This window comes from Mastigoproctus giganteus, chromosome 8 (assembly GCF_048544385.1).
Source record: "Mastigoproctus giganteus isolate SK-2022 chromosome 8, ASM4854438v1, whole genome shotgun sequence".
In the NCBI taxonomy this organism is placed as follows: domain Eukaryota; kingdom Metazoa; phylum Arthropoda; class Arachnida; order Uropygi; family Thelyphonidae; genus Mastigoproctus; species Mastigoproctus giganteus.
In genome coordinates this window covers 139139298-139156249 of record NC_143582.1, presented here as the reverse complement: position 1 = coordinate 139156249, position 16952 = coordinate 139139298, and the positions used below count along the sequence as shown (strand labels likewise).

General features: G+C 35.0%; 1 protein-coding gene across 4 annotated transcripts in view; it reads left to right on the top strand.

Annotated features, from left to right (window-relative positions):
- Nucleotides 1-16952, top strand: part of Lamtor3 (Late endosomal/lysosomal adaptor, MAPK and MTOR activator 3) — a 118562-nt gene that overhangs the window by 85563 nt on the left and 16047 nt on the right. For all 4 annotated transcript variants that reach the window (XM_090379760.1, XM_090379763.1, XM_090379762.1 and 1 more), the window contains one exon: nt 2287-2350. In XM_090379760.1, the coding sequence (XP_090235886.1) occupies nt 2287-2350 (64 nt within the window). The remainder of the gene's footprint in view (nt 1-2286; nt 2351-16952) is intronic.

Below are 16952 nucleotides of genomic sequence, written 5' to 3'. Positions count from 1 at the left end.
ATCGCCGGATATCTGTGTGTGAATTGTCCCAGAAGGTGAAGATTAGTGTGGGCTCTGTTGAAACAGTCCTTCATGACCAACTCCATTTACAGAAATTGAGTGCAAGATGGATTCCTCGATTATTGACTGGTTTCCAGAAGGCTGATCGACGACAGAAATCACAAGAGTTGTCAGCCCTGTGCCAAAAAGATGAGGAAGACTTTTTCTCTTGTCTAATCACTCAGGATGAAAGTTGGTGACGTCGTGGTCCCCCCCCATGACGTCACCAACGACATGGGGGGACCATGGAGGGGGACCAGGAAAGTTCTTGCTGACAGTGTTTTGGGATGAGAAAGGCATAATAATGACTGATTACCTGCCAAATATGCCAACTTACTCACAAAATTACGGGAGAAAATCAAAACATGTAGGCATGGCATGCTGTCCCAAGGTGTGAGAATGCTTCAAGACAATGCCCCAGTTCACACTTCTGAAATTGCAACAACACAAGTGGCCACTTGTGGATATGAGATACTGCCCCATCCAGCCTGCTCACCCGATCTTGCACCATCAGACTTCTTGTTTCCTTCCCTCAAATCATTTCTTCGGAGGATCCACTTCCCTGATGACGAGACACTCATTTCTGCAACAGAGTCGTGGTTCAAAGACCAACCTCACTAATTCTACAAAAACGGAATCCGTAGCCTCATCCATCGATAGGGAAAAATGTGTAAATCTGCACGGTGGCTATGTAGAGGAGGACTAAAACCTGTGCCAAGAATCACCCTGACCTAGCTGCACCTGTGCAGCTAGGTCAGGGTGATTCTTTATTAAACCACCCTCGTAGCACTCACATGGCAGCACCATACCACTGAAAAGTCATTGTTAAACCAGAATATATAAGGAAAATTATACTGGAGACATTTTTATTTTCACTGTACAGGTTTTCCATGCTACTAGCATGTATGTTATTTATTTTTTATCTTAGGTATTATAAGCAATATGTAGTGGTATGTGCATTAATGCTGCCACTGATGTTTGCAATACTAATTTTTCTTTTCTGTTCTTGTTATGATAATTTTCTTTCCCATTTTTAATTAGTTAAAGTTTTCATACTATTATTCATGGTATTAGTGAGCGATATGTTAAAGCAACACTTGTACTGCCCTCTATAAAATTCCTTTTTTATTTTAAAGTGTTCATTTATTGTCAGTGATTTTTTTTTTTTTTTTTTTCTGTTGCCCTTTCAAATTTTGGTAATTGCCTAAACTTCGGGGCGCCTCCGTAGCCAGGTGGGAAGGAGCAGCAGTGCGTAGCACACGCTTCTTGATTAGACTGGGGGTTCGAGCCCGTCACCACCAAATACGGAGGATGCGGAAAGGTCAAGGGAATGACCACCGCATATTCCCGGAGCAATATGGCCTTAGTTGCTAATGCTCCTAAAAACCAAATAACAAACAAACAAGCCTAAACTTCGCAACCTTGAGGCAGTGTTCACCCCTTAAGCTAGCTCTATCTCATGTGTTAATTTTTGCATTGATTTTCATCATTGAGGCAATGGTGTTTTGTTAAATGCCCATTCTTTCAAATATTGTTTCTTATAAATGCATTTATGCATAGGCATTTTACTTACTGGGAGAAAATAAACTGTTTGTTCTGTTTTATCAATAATTATAAAAACGCTTGTTGCTATTTAACTTGATATTTAAGGCATGAAAACAGCAAATCATAATGTCAACAAGCAAGCAGAAAATACAGCTCACATTTCTTATTGCAACATCCTCTCATTGCAACAATGCTAGATGTGAAACGTACGAATATTTGGTATTTATTGTGGTAATATTAACCACCATGCTAAATTAATTAAATATATTATTAATTTTAACGATGTGTATTTAATTCAGAAAATGCACCTTACATGAAAAACGGTGTTTGGTCACCCAAACCAAAAATAAATCAGAATTGATGGAAATTTCTTATTGACATTTTAATTCAGAGATAAATTCAAAACTGCTCTATTTGAATAGTGTTTAATGGATATCGAGTCCGGATATCAGTGGATGTCAAGTCCATTATCAAGCCCTGATAATGGATATTTGAATCCTGATAATATTATTGTATCAGTTAACATCCATGCCATCTCTTGTTAATACTGTTCAAAGCATGCTTTCCATAAATTTCTGTACTAATTTCAGATTAAAAAATGCATTAATTTTTTTTTGAGTTAGTTATTATTAATTATTTAAAAAGAAATTAAAATATGAGTAGCCCTTATATCTCTGTTAAATCTGATTTATAAATCTTTAGGTAATTCACTTTAACCGATATCCACTTATGATCACGCTAATTGCAGGAACTAAAGCAAATACTGGTAAGTTGTCTTGAAATTAATGATTATTTCAGTTTATATAGATTACTCTCATAAATTACATCAGGAAATATTTTTTGGAATAACTGCTATAACTAAATATATTTTATGCTCTCGTTATCCATAGGGAAGAAAATAATTTGTAAAAGAATAAGAGAAGTTTACCTCAATATGATATGTAGAACACTTCCGTATTATACTCTTCAGAAATTAAATCGAAAATCTTACATTACAGTAAGAAATAATTAACAATAATAAAAAATCAATTTAACGAAAAAAAATTGCAAAATAATTTTCTTTCCTGAAGCTGACAATGCTTTTCGACCATATGTCGTGATCACAGGAATGAAAATTACCGAATAGGAGTGAGCATGGAACTTAAATAGGAATTATTTGTCTTCATGCATGCGTGTAAAGGACCACAAGTCGGAGATTAGATATGGCTGGCAAACATTAACAGAATTCTAATGTAATTTAATTTCGACGGTTTCTGCAATTAATAGTCTCATAAATTACATCGGACACTAAGTATTTTGGCCTCGTTAGATAAAAAAGTATGTTTCCTGAAAAAAGCCTCTGAGGTCGGGAAAACTCATATCTAGGAAATTAACTCATACACCGACCATTGAATAAAATTTACTGTAACTAAAATTTTTACAAATAATATAAAAATATAAAACAAATTATTTACAATAAACTAATGACTGTACATTACAGAATACTAAAAACTGTAATAAAAGATCGTTTACAATAAAATAAGCTAAAATATAAAATTAAAAGTGCTAAAAACCTGGAGCTTTCGAGAGCGTCAGCTCTCTTCTTCAACAGTAATAGAACTTTCTGCAACATCTCCTTAAATAGCAGGTTCACGGTACTTCCACACGTGGTATTTCTCCACGTGGTTCAATCGGCACATGGTCAGAACCGGAAGCGGAAAAATGCCATAAGAACCGCTGACTACAGTAAGTCTGCCGTGGCCGAACATTTTTGGGAGAAGCAGCATCAAATCTCCCCGGAGGACGCTATTATTTTGGATCATGCACACGGATACTGGGAGCGTAAATGGCTTGAGGGTTTACGGATTGGTTCATCCAGTAATAATACCATGAATAGAGATAGAGGCATGCGTATTCATCCTATTTTTGAAACAATTGTATTAAATTCGGATGAACGATTTTCTTTGCCACGTACCCGAGACATTTCCGCTTCCGGTTCTGACCATGTGCCGATTGAACCACGTGGAGAAATACCCCGTGTGGAAGTACCGTGAACCTGCTATTTAAGGAGATGTTGCAGAAAGTTATATTACTGTTGAAGAAGAGAGCTGACGCTCTCGAAAGCTCCAGGTTTTTAGCTCTTTTAATTTTATATTTTAGTTTATTTTATTGTAAACTATCTTTTATTACAGTTTTTAGTATTCTGTTAATGTACTGTCATTAGTTTATTGAAAATAATTTGTTTTATATTTTTATACTATTTGTAAAAATTTTAGTTACAGTAAATTTTGTTCAATGGTCGGTGTATGAGTTAATTTCCTAGATAAAAAGTATGTTTTTCATTAACGGCACGAAAGGCTAAAATTGCATAAGACCACTAATCCAGTCATGTAATTATATAAGACTGGATTTCCTATTTGGCCTATTGTTCCTACAGAAACTCGGTATTTTCATCCTTGGCCACACACGTATATAGCATAATAAAACCCTTTAGATGAGCAATACAATTTGCGATTAAGAACTATGATACACTATTTAATAACCTTAAGGACTGTAGACTTGGCGGTAATGATAATTTATTCTCGTTAGATGTTACCTCGTTATATATGAATGTAAACATTGATTACACATTAGATATTCTTTGGAATATGTTAAATAATAACTCGATACAATTAATTATACAAAGCTTCCTATTAAGGAAATTTTTCACTTAATTAAACTCTTAATGGAAGCCAACTATATCATCTTTCGAGACAAAGTATACAAAAAAATTTTGTTTTGCCAATAGGATTAAGCCTGAGCGGCCTAATATCGGAGATCACTGGAATTTATGAAGCATCTGATATCCTGAGTAAAATAAACTTCAATGCTCCCTGTAGACAAGTCAGGAACCTTACACCGTTTCGCCTTGACTCTGCCAACACGGACTTAATGAAGTTCAGTCCACTGAACAGAATCAGCAAATGACTCTCGCATTGACTTCTTTGACAACTCCCAATCACTGATGAACTCCATCCACGAGTTTGCCTCTTCACTTAAACTGCAAAGTGACTAGCTCACATCTAATTATTGTAGCTTATTATTTGTTATATTATTTTTCTATTCTCTAACGGATTAATTATTACTTGTTTTACCGGTAACTTAACTTAATACAATCCTCTTTTGTACATATGCTTTATTGTTTGAATTTGTATCAATGTTTATCGTCCTGTAGGATTTCACATTATTGTTATTATGTTTATTGATCTGATCTCAGATACACTGTTAATGGTTACCTGTTGTGTATCTTTTTATTAATAAAATAAAATAAAATAAAAATAAAATAAAATAAAATCTATCTCTCAGCAATTGAACGTATGCATTTGATGCCTTTTCTACCCTGTATCACAATCTGTGGGAGGTATTTAGATGATGTCTAAATTCTAGTCATTACTGATAGTAGCACTATTCAAGACATTTTACATTCGTTTAATAATATTCATTCTAGACTCAAATTTACATTGGAGAGGGAGAATACAGATATTAAGTCATTAAATTTTCTAAAATTTCACGCTTACTCAGAATGCAAATAAAATCCAATTCAACATCTATCGAAAACCTACAAACACCGGTATGCTTCTACTTTATAACAGTTATCACCTGTTCACCTACAAAAGATCGATTATCTTTAATCAATTTCTCATTGCTTATAAATATTCAACAACGGAATCTGCTTTGGGCTCAGAAATACAAATATTAACCAGCAGATTCTTAAACAGGGGTTACCCACTTGCTACGATAGACAGAATAAGGGTATAAGCTGAGGATAGAATTCAAAACAATACACCAACCAACAATAGTAATATCAAAAAATACTTTATTTCTGTCCCATATGTTGAACAGTGGCACAAACAACTTAACAGATTCTTTAAAGATACCGAATTTAAAATTGTAGCCAGGCCAATACGAAAATTACACACTGTACTGAACAATTGGTCAGTCCTTTCCTCGTTCGCAACACAAATAAATAACCTAGTATACATTTCTTGCAGTGATTGCGACTCGTCTCATCAGGGTTCTACATGGTTTCCTCTGAATTTTCGTATTAATCAACACACGGCCTCAGTTCATATGTTGATTAATGTGTTGATTAATATGCTTCTTGTTCAGCAGCATCAGAATTTGCCTTTCATGCCGTTAATGAAAAACATACTTTTTTATTTAACGAGGCCAAAATACTTAGTGTCCAATGTAATTATACGAGACTATTAATTGCAGAAACCGTCAAAATTAAATTACATTTAAAATTCTGTTAAATGTTCGCCGGCCATATCTAATCTCCAACTCGTGATCCCTTTACACACATGCGCGAAGACAAATAATCCCTATTTAAGTTCCATGCTCACTCCTGTTCGGTAATTTTCGTTCCTGCGATCATGACATACAGTCAAAGCATTGTCAGCTTCAGGAAGGAAAATTGTTTCGCAATTTTTTTTTCGTTAAATTAATTTTTGACTTAATTTTTAATTGCATTAAATTGATTTTTTATTATTGTTAATTTCTTACTGTAATGTAAGATTTTTGATTTTTTAATTGTTTTCGTTTTAATTTCTGGAGAGTATCATACGGAAGTGTTCTATGTATCATATGGAGGTAAACTTCTCTTATCCTTTTACAAATATTGATATCAACGTAGAACATATTGATTGAGCATTATAACTCTGGTTCATACTATCAAAAAAGAAGAAAATAATGCAATCAAATGTAAGGATTTCAAACTGATATTGTATGCCACAAGGGTTATGTTGGAGGCAGTGAACAGAAGATCGAGGAAAATAATGGAAAAATGTTAGAGAGGACTAAAGGATTCTTACATCAGGAATAATGAGAATTTTGAGAGAGAAATGGAGATGAATAAGAATGTTTGTTTGATTTTTTTTGGATTTGAAAAAAGTATTTGATAGAGTAAATTGGAAGAAAGTTGAAGATACTGAAGGTTGTGGGAATTGATTGAAGAGAGGTAGAGAGAACTGATAGTACTATATTGGGTTAATAGAGTTGTATCAAATAGATATGGGTAAAATGAAAATAGAAAGAGAAGGACGAGACAAGTATATTTTCTCTTTATTCAATACAGGTAACCCTCGTATAACACGGTAGTTAGGCTCCTATAAAATGTCGTGTTATGCGAAACTGTGTTTTATGAGACTAAGAAAAGTACAAAAGAGGGGGGGTTACATTCCAAAAGCTAACAAAAATACAATATTTTGTTGACAAAATGTTAACAAAACTAACAAACATACACCATTCTAGCTTTCATGTATCTTATACTCTTTAAAAAATCAGTAATCTGGGTTTGTTTGCTTTTTGCTTGATAAATCTTTGCGAATTTCATCATATGGAATTAAGCATATTTTGAAGCCTCTTTCATTCGAGAATCTGCATTCAAAAAATAAGATTATTTGCTTGAATAGTTTTATGCCTTCCCGTATGCTTTTAGTGTAAAGGTTGGAAGTTTAGAATTTTCATCTGCACTATCTATCATTCTCTGAATTGATTTGGTTTACTTCCGATGCCATTTCCACCAAATTCACTTCACCAGCCTCTTTTTCTACCAGTAATTCTTGAACATCTTCAGTAATCGTATCTTTAATTTTTTAGGATCATAGGCAGCTAAGGCCATGCTACTGTGTATATTGTTGATTTTCTGTTTTGCTGGACAAAAAACCCAAGATTCCGGAAGAAAAAACCATGTTACTCTCGCCTGAGACCAATAACTCAGCCATGTTGTGAAAAAGACCCATAGAAATTCCTCCCATCATTGACGGGATACAAACTCAGGTCTTTTAAACCTGATGTGGGGAGGAGGGCGATTCTATCAACTGCTATCCATGAGGGCTTCGGTAGTCATTTCATCAAAACCTTACTCTCCTACTGACGAAGCAAGCTCTACTATTGCACCGATTCCCTTTTCTGCTTGTTCGACCATATTTCCTCTGGCCATACATTTTTCCACACTCATTTAACGTTGACTGTTTTACTTTTTTCAACTATAAAGCTATGATTCTGATACAGCCCACAATTGAGAAATGTTTCCGTGCCTCCATTACTTCAATAGATTCGGAATCAATTTTTTTTTTTTTTTTTCCAAAATCCATTGTAACAATTTTCTGATGGAATGAGTTTTAAAGGTGAATATAATGGCTTAATCTAATGGCTGAATGAAAGAAGTTGTATTAATCTAGTACAACTGTTGTGGTAGGAACAAAACTTCAACGTTTTGATGATTTAAAAATTTTTGAATGGCCTGGTGTGCTATCCGATAATAATAAAACTTTGAAATCTAGATTTTTCCACAAGTTCAATAGCACAGAACATAACACAGCGATTTCCCAACAAAATAAAATGCAGGGATTTCTCAATATTATTATTATTTTATTTTATTATTTTTTTTTTTTTTGACTAGCGAGTCAACAGCGGGGATTCAAAAAGAGTGGAAATGTTGAAAAATTACATCCAACCTAATATGCTATTATTCCCCTGCACAAAAGCTCAAAAATACCCTGTTATATGAGATTTAACGAAATTCTTTAACCATATTAGAGCGAAACCCTGTTATATCAGATTGAACGAAATTCTTTAACCATATTAGAGCGAAACCCTGTTATATAATAATGTTGACTCACTAGTAAAAAAATATATATATATATATATATATATATATATAAATACTACCATTAAATGTTGACAAAAGTTAAATTATAATAGAATAGATAAATAAATAATTAAGCATTCATTAGAGGCAGCGACTCGCAATTCCTCCATATGAAGCCGAAATATATTTTAATTTAAATAAAATAAAACATGAGCCAGTAGTATGGCAAAAACTGTAGAGCGAAAATTAACATAAAAATAACCAAATAAACGAACAAACGGAAAAGAAGAATAAAGGTTAGACATAAATAATAGCCCAGAAATCCCTATACAAAGGGTACTAGGAAAGTTTTGCAATATGACGCAACAATGAATCACAGGAAGCTGCTTGTTGCTGCATGTTGAGACATGTTCATACGTGCATAGTAGCCGCCGCACCAAGTCGATGGGCTCAGTTATTCATTAGTAGTGAGAGTGTAAAGTGCTTGCGATGGCATCGTGGTCACAAAATGAGATAAGGACAGTTTTGCGGTATAATTTCGTGCGTGGTTTAACCATAGACCAGTGCTTAGAAGAAATGACTCTTGCACTAGATGATGATTGTCCACATCGTACAACGATATTCAGGTGGTATAGAGAATTCCAAAGGGGAAATTTCACTCTGGAGGATTCTGAGAGGCCGGGAAGGCCACGAATGTCAGTTACGGAGGAAAACGTTACTGCTGTGAGGAAAATGCTTGACGAAAACAGGCGAGTGACCTACCAACAGATAGAGGATACTTTGGGCCTAAATGCACCAGCAATTCATTCGATTCTGCAAGATCATTTGCACGTGAAGAAACTTTGTTCTCTCTGGGTGCCGCATCAACTGACTGAAGAGCAGATGACACGACGTGTGACTTGGTGCCGGGAGATGTTAAAAAAGTTTGATAAGGAACAATCTCGGTGTGTGAACAACATCGTGACAGGTGACGAGACTTGGCTGTACTATTACGATCTGCCGACCAAGGCTCAAAACAAAGTTTGGGTCTTTGATGATGACGACACACCCGTAATTGTCAGAAAATCCCGATCTGTAAAGAAGAAAATGATAGCTGTATTTTTCAAATCGAGTGGGAATGTGGAACGTGTCGTTTTGGACACGCAGAAGACAGTCACAGCTAAGTGGTATACTGAACAATGCCTGCCTAAAGTCATTGGATTATGAAGAACCTGCGGCCAAAGTCAAGAATGGACACCTGGTACCTCCTTCACGATAATGCTGCAGCTCACCGCGCCAAAGCCTGCACCGAATATTTGACCACGACAGGACTGAAACTTCTCGAGCACCCTCCCTATAGTCCAGACCTTGCTCCCTGCGACTTTGCACTGTTCCCGCATGTGAAAATGAAGCTAAAAGGGAGACGGTTTTCCAGTGATGAGGACCTTCTACGGGCTTGGGACAACGAGTGTGCTTTACTCCCTAGTGAAACTTGGCAGAACTGGTTTAAAGATTGGTTTCGGAGGATGGAGAGGTGTATTGAATGTAGAGGAAATTACTTTGAAAAAATTAAATAAACAAAACTGTATTGCAAAACTTTCCTAGTACCCTTTGTATAATTTCGAACTTTAAATCCAATTAAAATGACGTGTATAAAATTTAGAATAATGCCAATTACGTGTTAATTTAGCGGTACCCCCCCCCCCCCCCCCCCCCCCCGAGAGGTACCAGTTCCAAAAGATGTGAAATATCACCAAAAAAGGGAGTTGAAGGAACTACTAAAAGATGACAAAATCAGAATAAATTAAAATAAAATAAAATATACTGACCATTATGCCCCATATCGACAGAGGACCACGAGGCCTATAATGGTCATGGAATTGCTGCATTTCAATCGCTATACAAATCGTCGCAATGGTGAAAAGATCGAAGTACCAAATCACCCTTCCTCTTCCGATCGATCCTCCAATGGAGAGGATTTGCACGGCGGTGGTCCTTATGCAGCGAAAAATAAATTATAGAACAGACAGCACTCTAAAGCAGAGCCACACCATTGACATACTGTAAGCTGAATCAGCTTATATAGAAGAAAGGAAAATAGATGGTGGCACAGGTGCTGCTAAATTAGCATATCAACCCATACTACCATTAAATTATATTAAATATTGACAAAAGTTAAATTATAATAAATTAAATAGATAATTAAGCATTCGTTAGAGGCAGCTATATGCAATTCCTCCATATGAAGCCGAAATATATACTACCATTAAATGTTGACAAAAGTTAAATTATAATAGAATAGATAAATAATCAAGCATTCATTAGAGGCAACGACTCGCAATTCCTTCATATGAAGCTGAAATTATTTTAATTTAAATAAAATAAAACATGAGCCAGTAGTATGGCAAAAACTGTAGAGCGAAAATTAACATAATAATAACCAAATAAACGAACGAACGGAAAAGAAAAATAAAAGTTAGACATAAATAATAGCCCAGAAACCCCTATATAATTTCGAACTTTAAATCCAATTAAAATGATGTGTATAAAATTTAGAATAATACCAATTACATGTTAATTCTTGCATTTTATTTTGTTGGGAAATCGCTGCGGTACTTATAGTACCATGTTGTGCAAGGATTGCCACAATTTATCAATCATGTTAGAGCGAAACTGTTGTAGAAGTAGTAGTAGCAGTGGGATTTGATGCAAGAAAGCAAGTGTATGAGCTTACGCAGCATCAGCCAAAAAAAAAAAAAAATTACACCATTCCCCCCAAATGCCTGTCCAGATTCTCCTTAAATTTATTCAACCTATCAACTTCCACAATGACAGATGGAAGTTTATTCCAGAAATTAACCACCTGCTGGCTAAAGGCAAATTTCCGCACATCTAATCTACATCTTTCTTTTCTTAATTTGAATTTATGCCCCCTTAGGTTCGTAATCTGAACAAGTGGAAGGATCCCATCAGAATTCAGCGTGCTCAACCCATTCGAGGCCTTATATACCTCAAGCAGATCACCGCGCAGGTGCCTAGTCTCCAGCCACTGCAATTTGCAGAATTAAGCCTCTCTTGGTAAGAGGATCCCTTCATTCCCCTCACCAATCTTGTTGCCCTTCTCTGTACCCGCTCAATTAAATCTACATCCTTGCTAAAATGAGGCCTCCAGACCTGTACGCATTACTCAAGGCGTGGCCTGACCATTGCCTTATACAGAGGGATAATCACCTCCTTTTCCCTGCTAGCAAAATTCCTATATATCATTGACAAAACCCCATGACCTGCCCTGGCAGCCTGTCTGCATTGTCAGAAAACTTCATATCTGACTGCACAATTACTCCCAGGTCTTTTTCATTTTCTACCACCTTAAGTGTAGTACTACACAGTTGGTACGTTACTCTGGGATTACTTCTACCCGTATGCAGTACTTTGCATTTGTCAAGGTTAAACTTCAGTTGCCACTTCTTATCCCATCTGCCCAAATTATCTAGATCCTGTTGCAGTAGCGCACTGTCATTACTGTCATTAACAACCCTGCCAACCTTTGTATCATCTGCAAACTTCGACATTAAGCCTGATATACCGTCATCAATATCATTGATAAATATACAAAACAACAGTGGACCTAACACCGAACCCTGTGGGACACCAACATTAGTCCACGAAGAGCAGCACCCATTGATTACCACCCTCTGTCTTCTCCCACTTAACCATCCTTTTATCCATTGCAGCAACTACCCTTAATACCATTCTGCTCCAATTTGTACAATAGTTTTCCATGTGCAACAGTGTCAAAAGCTTTCCTGAAATCCAAATATATGATATCAAAATTATTTTTTGCATCCAGTTCCTTTGTAACCACATCATAATATCCTATCAAATTTGTCAGACAAGACTTTCCCTTAACAAACCCATGCTGTGTCTGAATTATTGCTGCAGTCTTGTCTAGATGATCCTGCAATGCATCTTTAACCAGTGACTACATTATTTTACCTGGAACAGAAGTTAAACTAACTGGTCTGTAATTACTCGTGTCACCCTTCGATTCCCCTTTGTGAATTGGGGATACATTTGCACATCTCCAGTCTGTGGGAACCTCCCCTGAGTCCAAGGATGCTCTCATAATTATGGCTAAGGGTTTGCTTAGTTGCTTTGCCGCCTCCTTTAATGCAACTGGATAGATCCCATCCAACCCAGGTGCTTTTCTTATGTTTAACTTCAACAATTTCTCCTCCACTTTGCTTTCAGTTATTACAAAATCATTAAGTATCCTGCTACAATTTGATAACCTTCTGCCATTTTCAAACCATAATAATTCCTCATGTATGAATGTAGATGCAAAATACTCATTCAGTTTGTTTGCTATCTGAGCAGGATCATCAACTGTCGAACCATCAGTGTCAAGTGGACCAATCAGATTCATCCCCTTCCTTTTAGAGTTTATATAAGTAAAGAAATCCTTGCTGTTTTTCTTAGCATCTTTTGCCAAGGATTTCTCGTAATCTGCCTTCGCCTGTCTAACCTCCTTTGTTATACTGGGGTTATGTACATATAAAGTTTGATGATAAGCAGTTTGCATTATTAATATTCTTCAATGCAATCTTGTATAAGCACTGATCAAAACATTTTTGGAAGTTTTATTTTGTGAATGCCTTTGGACAGTCTGCATTTAATTGGATTTCTTGAATTTGTTTTCGTTTCGGTCCTGTTTTAATTTTGGGAATAGACAAAGGTTGTGTAGTTCGAAATCAGGCAAATGTGGTGGGTGCAGCACAATAGGGATGTTTTTGTTGGTCAAAAATTTAATGTTCACACATCGTTCAAATTTCATAGTTTTCAGGACAAGTAATGAGAAAAACAAGTGGATTCACTTAAAGAAGCTTTCTACTAGAATGGCACATAAGGTAATATAATACAACAGCCTTTTAGATCAAGCCTTGTATAAAGAAGTAATGGGTAAAGAAGGCAGGCAATGGGGATGGAAAGAAAGGTGGAGAAGGAGGATATAAACATAAGGGATAAAATTGTACAGAGTGCAGTTTGCAGATATGCCACTGATACCAAAGAGGGGTAACAGATTGTTGGGAAGACTTATAAAGATTAAGGAATGTTGAGAAGAATATGAGATAAGAGTAAAGTTATGAATGATAGGAAGAGATGAAAAGGAAATTGCTATTAAAATGGACAATAAGAGGGTATTACAATGTTATAATACCCTCATTATTATAACATTGTAATATTACAATGTTATAATAATGTCAGTTGCCTGCTAAGAGGTGATGGTAGATGTAGTCAGGAAATTAAGCTAGAATTGTATGGAATAATATTGCATTTGATAAGAGAAAGCAGATATTTACAGGAAGAATGGGTATCAAATTAAAGAAAACGTTAGTTAAATGTTTTGTATGGAGCATGACACTAGAGAAATGGATATTAAAAGAAGTGAAGCTTTTGAGTGAATGGAAAGTGAAAAAGTGAAACATTCGCAGAGCAGCTGGAAAGGCTGAAATGGAAAAATAGGGTTAGAAATTAAGATATTTCCCTTTATCCTCGACTGTAGTTATATCCTTAAATATGAAAGAGTTTAATTTTGCATGGATAATGCACACGCATCACTTCTACTACCAAGGTAGTTTTAATGCATCGCTTTAATTATATGTTCACAATGAGTTGCCACGGTATTGCACTCCCTCGAATAAGTAACGCTTCACCTATGGAGAAGACTATTGTTACTTATTCTTGGTAGATACCACAATGGCACCATTTCATAATTAAACTCCTTCGTACTCGTAGGCATTTAGCCAAGAAATATCTTTTAGGATATCTTTGAGTAAATTCCACCTCAGCATATTATGATAACTGTCACTTGATGGTTTAGTTATTTGACAAAATATGAAAAAATGAAAGAGGAAAAAGTTGTTGCAAATTGTGGTTTTCAATCAGGAGTGTTGGAATCATTTTACCTAGGATGAGCAGTTACATATACCCTCTTTGCACGTCAATAGCAAAAGATGCTGATGATATTGCCATATTGGTACAACAGTAAAATAAAGATCAGTTTCCATAATGGAAAAAGCAGTAGAACAAAGAAAATTTAATTGGGAATGAAAAGATTGTTTTAACACATTCACTGCCACTTATATTTGCAGGGATGTCTCTAGAACACTGGAACAAGCTTTTTAGTAAATGGATATCATCTATGAAGAATCATCACTCCAAGTAACACCGCCATCTGTTGTTTGTAGTGTTCTAATATCAACAGATGTACATATGAATGAATCAGAATTGAATAGAATCTATTTCAGTTGCAGATGACATATTAAAGAGAACTGATTCAATGTTATCAGTTTCAACATACTGTCCATTCCTGTTTATTGCTGCCCTGTTTATGTCCCAGGCTGTGAATCCATTATAACAACCGTTTAGGGCAGTGGTTTTCAACTGGGGTGCTGCGGCACCCTAACAGCATTCCAGGGGTGCCATGTAATTTGGGTTTAAGTCACTTAAACTTTTTTTTTTTATTTATAAGTTTATTTCATTATATAAAAAGGTGTACAGTATCTTTTTAATTTTGTGATGATCTATAATTGATGTTTATTTAGTACCTCTATATAAAGAATAAAATTATTATATACTCTATATATATAATTTGTATTATGAAATGTAATTTTTATAATTATATTATTGTAATAACTATCATATAATATATATATATATATATATATGTGTGTGTGTGTGTATATATATATATATGTGTGTGTGTGTGTATATATATACATATATATATATATATATGTACAATATTTTAAAATAAAATAAAACATAAGCCAGTAGTATGGCAAAAACTGTAGAGCGAAAATTAACATAAAAATAACCCAAAATAAAACAAACGGGAAAGGGAAAATAAAGGTAAGACATAAACAGTAGCCGAAAAACCTCTATATAATTTAGCACTTTAAATCCAATTAATAAAACTGATATAAAATTTAAAATAATGCCAATTACATAATAATTTAGTGGTATCCCCCCCAAATCGGCGAAAAGATCGAATAACCAAACCACCCGTTCCTCCTCCGATCAAATCCGCCTTTGCAACGATTTGTATAGCAATTAAAATGCAGCGATTCCATGACCATTATTGGCCTCGTGGTCCTCTGTCGATATGAGGCATAATGGGTCAGTCTATTATTTTGATTTTGTTATCTTTTAGTAGTTCCATTAACCCTTTTTGGTGATATTTCACGTCTTTCGGAACTGGTACCTTTCTTTGGGGGGAGGGGGGTACCGCTAAATTATTATGTAATTGGCATTATTTTAAATTTTATATCGGTTTTATTAATTAGATTTAAAGTGCTAAATTATATAGGGTTTTTCGGCTACTGTTTATGTCTTACCTTTTATTTTCCCTTTCCCGTCCATTCGTTTTATTTTGGGTTATTTTTATGTTAATTTTCGTTCTAGTTTTTGCTGTACTACTTTCTTATGTTTTATTTTATTTTATTTTAAAATATTGGATATATCTTGGCTTCATATGGAGGATGTGCATGTTGCTGCCTCTAATGAAAGCTCAATATTTATTTATTTATTTTATTTTATTTTAATTTTTGTCATTATTTGAATATATACAGTTAACCCCCGCTATTGGCGGGGTTACGTTCCTGAGAAATTCCGCAAATACTGAGTTATGACTCCCAAAGTAATAAAGAGGTTCCAAAGTTTGAAATATATAAGAAAAACTAGTCTAAAATTTTGTCTATGTATGTATTATATGTACCTTCATCATGACTATGTACATAGACAGTACATAGTGAAATGCAAGCATATGACATCGAAATGAAAATAAGAAACAATTTAATATTAAATGTAATATTTATTAGAAATTTCAAACAAATCTTTCAAACCAGCACCTTTGCTAGCTAAAAAACTTATCCCACCAGTGCTATCACCAGTTTCGCACAAGTGTTGATAAAGGAGTTTTGCCTTTTCACGAATGATGAGTGAACTTAACGGAATTTTATTTTGAGTTCGGTCTTCTATCTACAGAAGCCTTTAAAGCTTTTTCCATTTTTTTCTAATTTAACATCACGAGTTACAGAGCAAATTTTTGAAGCAATTAGCGTGTTTTCACGGACACTACGGTGGATTTTTTCTTCCGATTTCTTGATTAATCGTACCGTTGACTCATTGATTTTATAATGTTTTACCACTGAGGAGACACTTTCACCATTAGAAATTTTATCTAATAACTCAATTTTATTCGCTAATGTCATCACTACCTTTGATCTTTTCACATTTCCCTTGTTATTCATAGCTATATTTTTGTACGGGTTAGAAAGAACTTGTTCACAGTAAAGTCACTTTCTTCCATTAACACACTCGAAAAAGTCTGTTTTACACTGCAAAACGGTAGATTTATCACTTTTGTAAGCATATCAATTTATAAATTGATAAATTTTATTCAATTTATATGAATATAAATTAAAAGCAAACGACGAAACCTTCCATGACAAATGACAAGCACATAACACATACTGAGGAAGGATTAGCGAGAAACATCCATGCTTGAGATTTTGTCACCCCTCTCCCTCCACCCACTGAGCGCTGTTTTGACTGGGAAAGATAATTTTATCACATCCATGTTTTTTTATGGCGGTAAATGTTCACGCCGCTTTAAAATTCACTTTTTTTTGGTTTCATTTTATATTAAATCAGCGACCGCGAAACTGTGCATACAGATACCGCGAATAGCGAGGGTTTACTGTGTGTGTGTGTG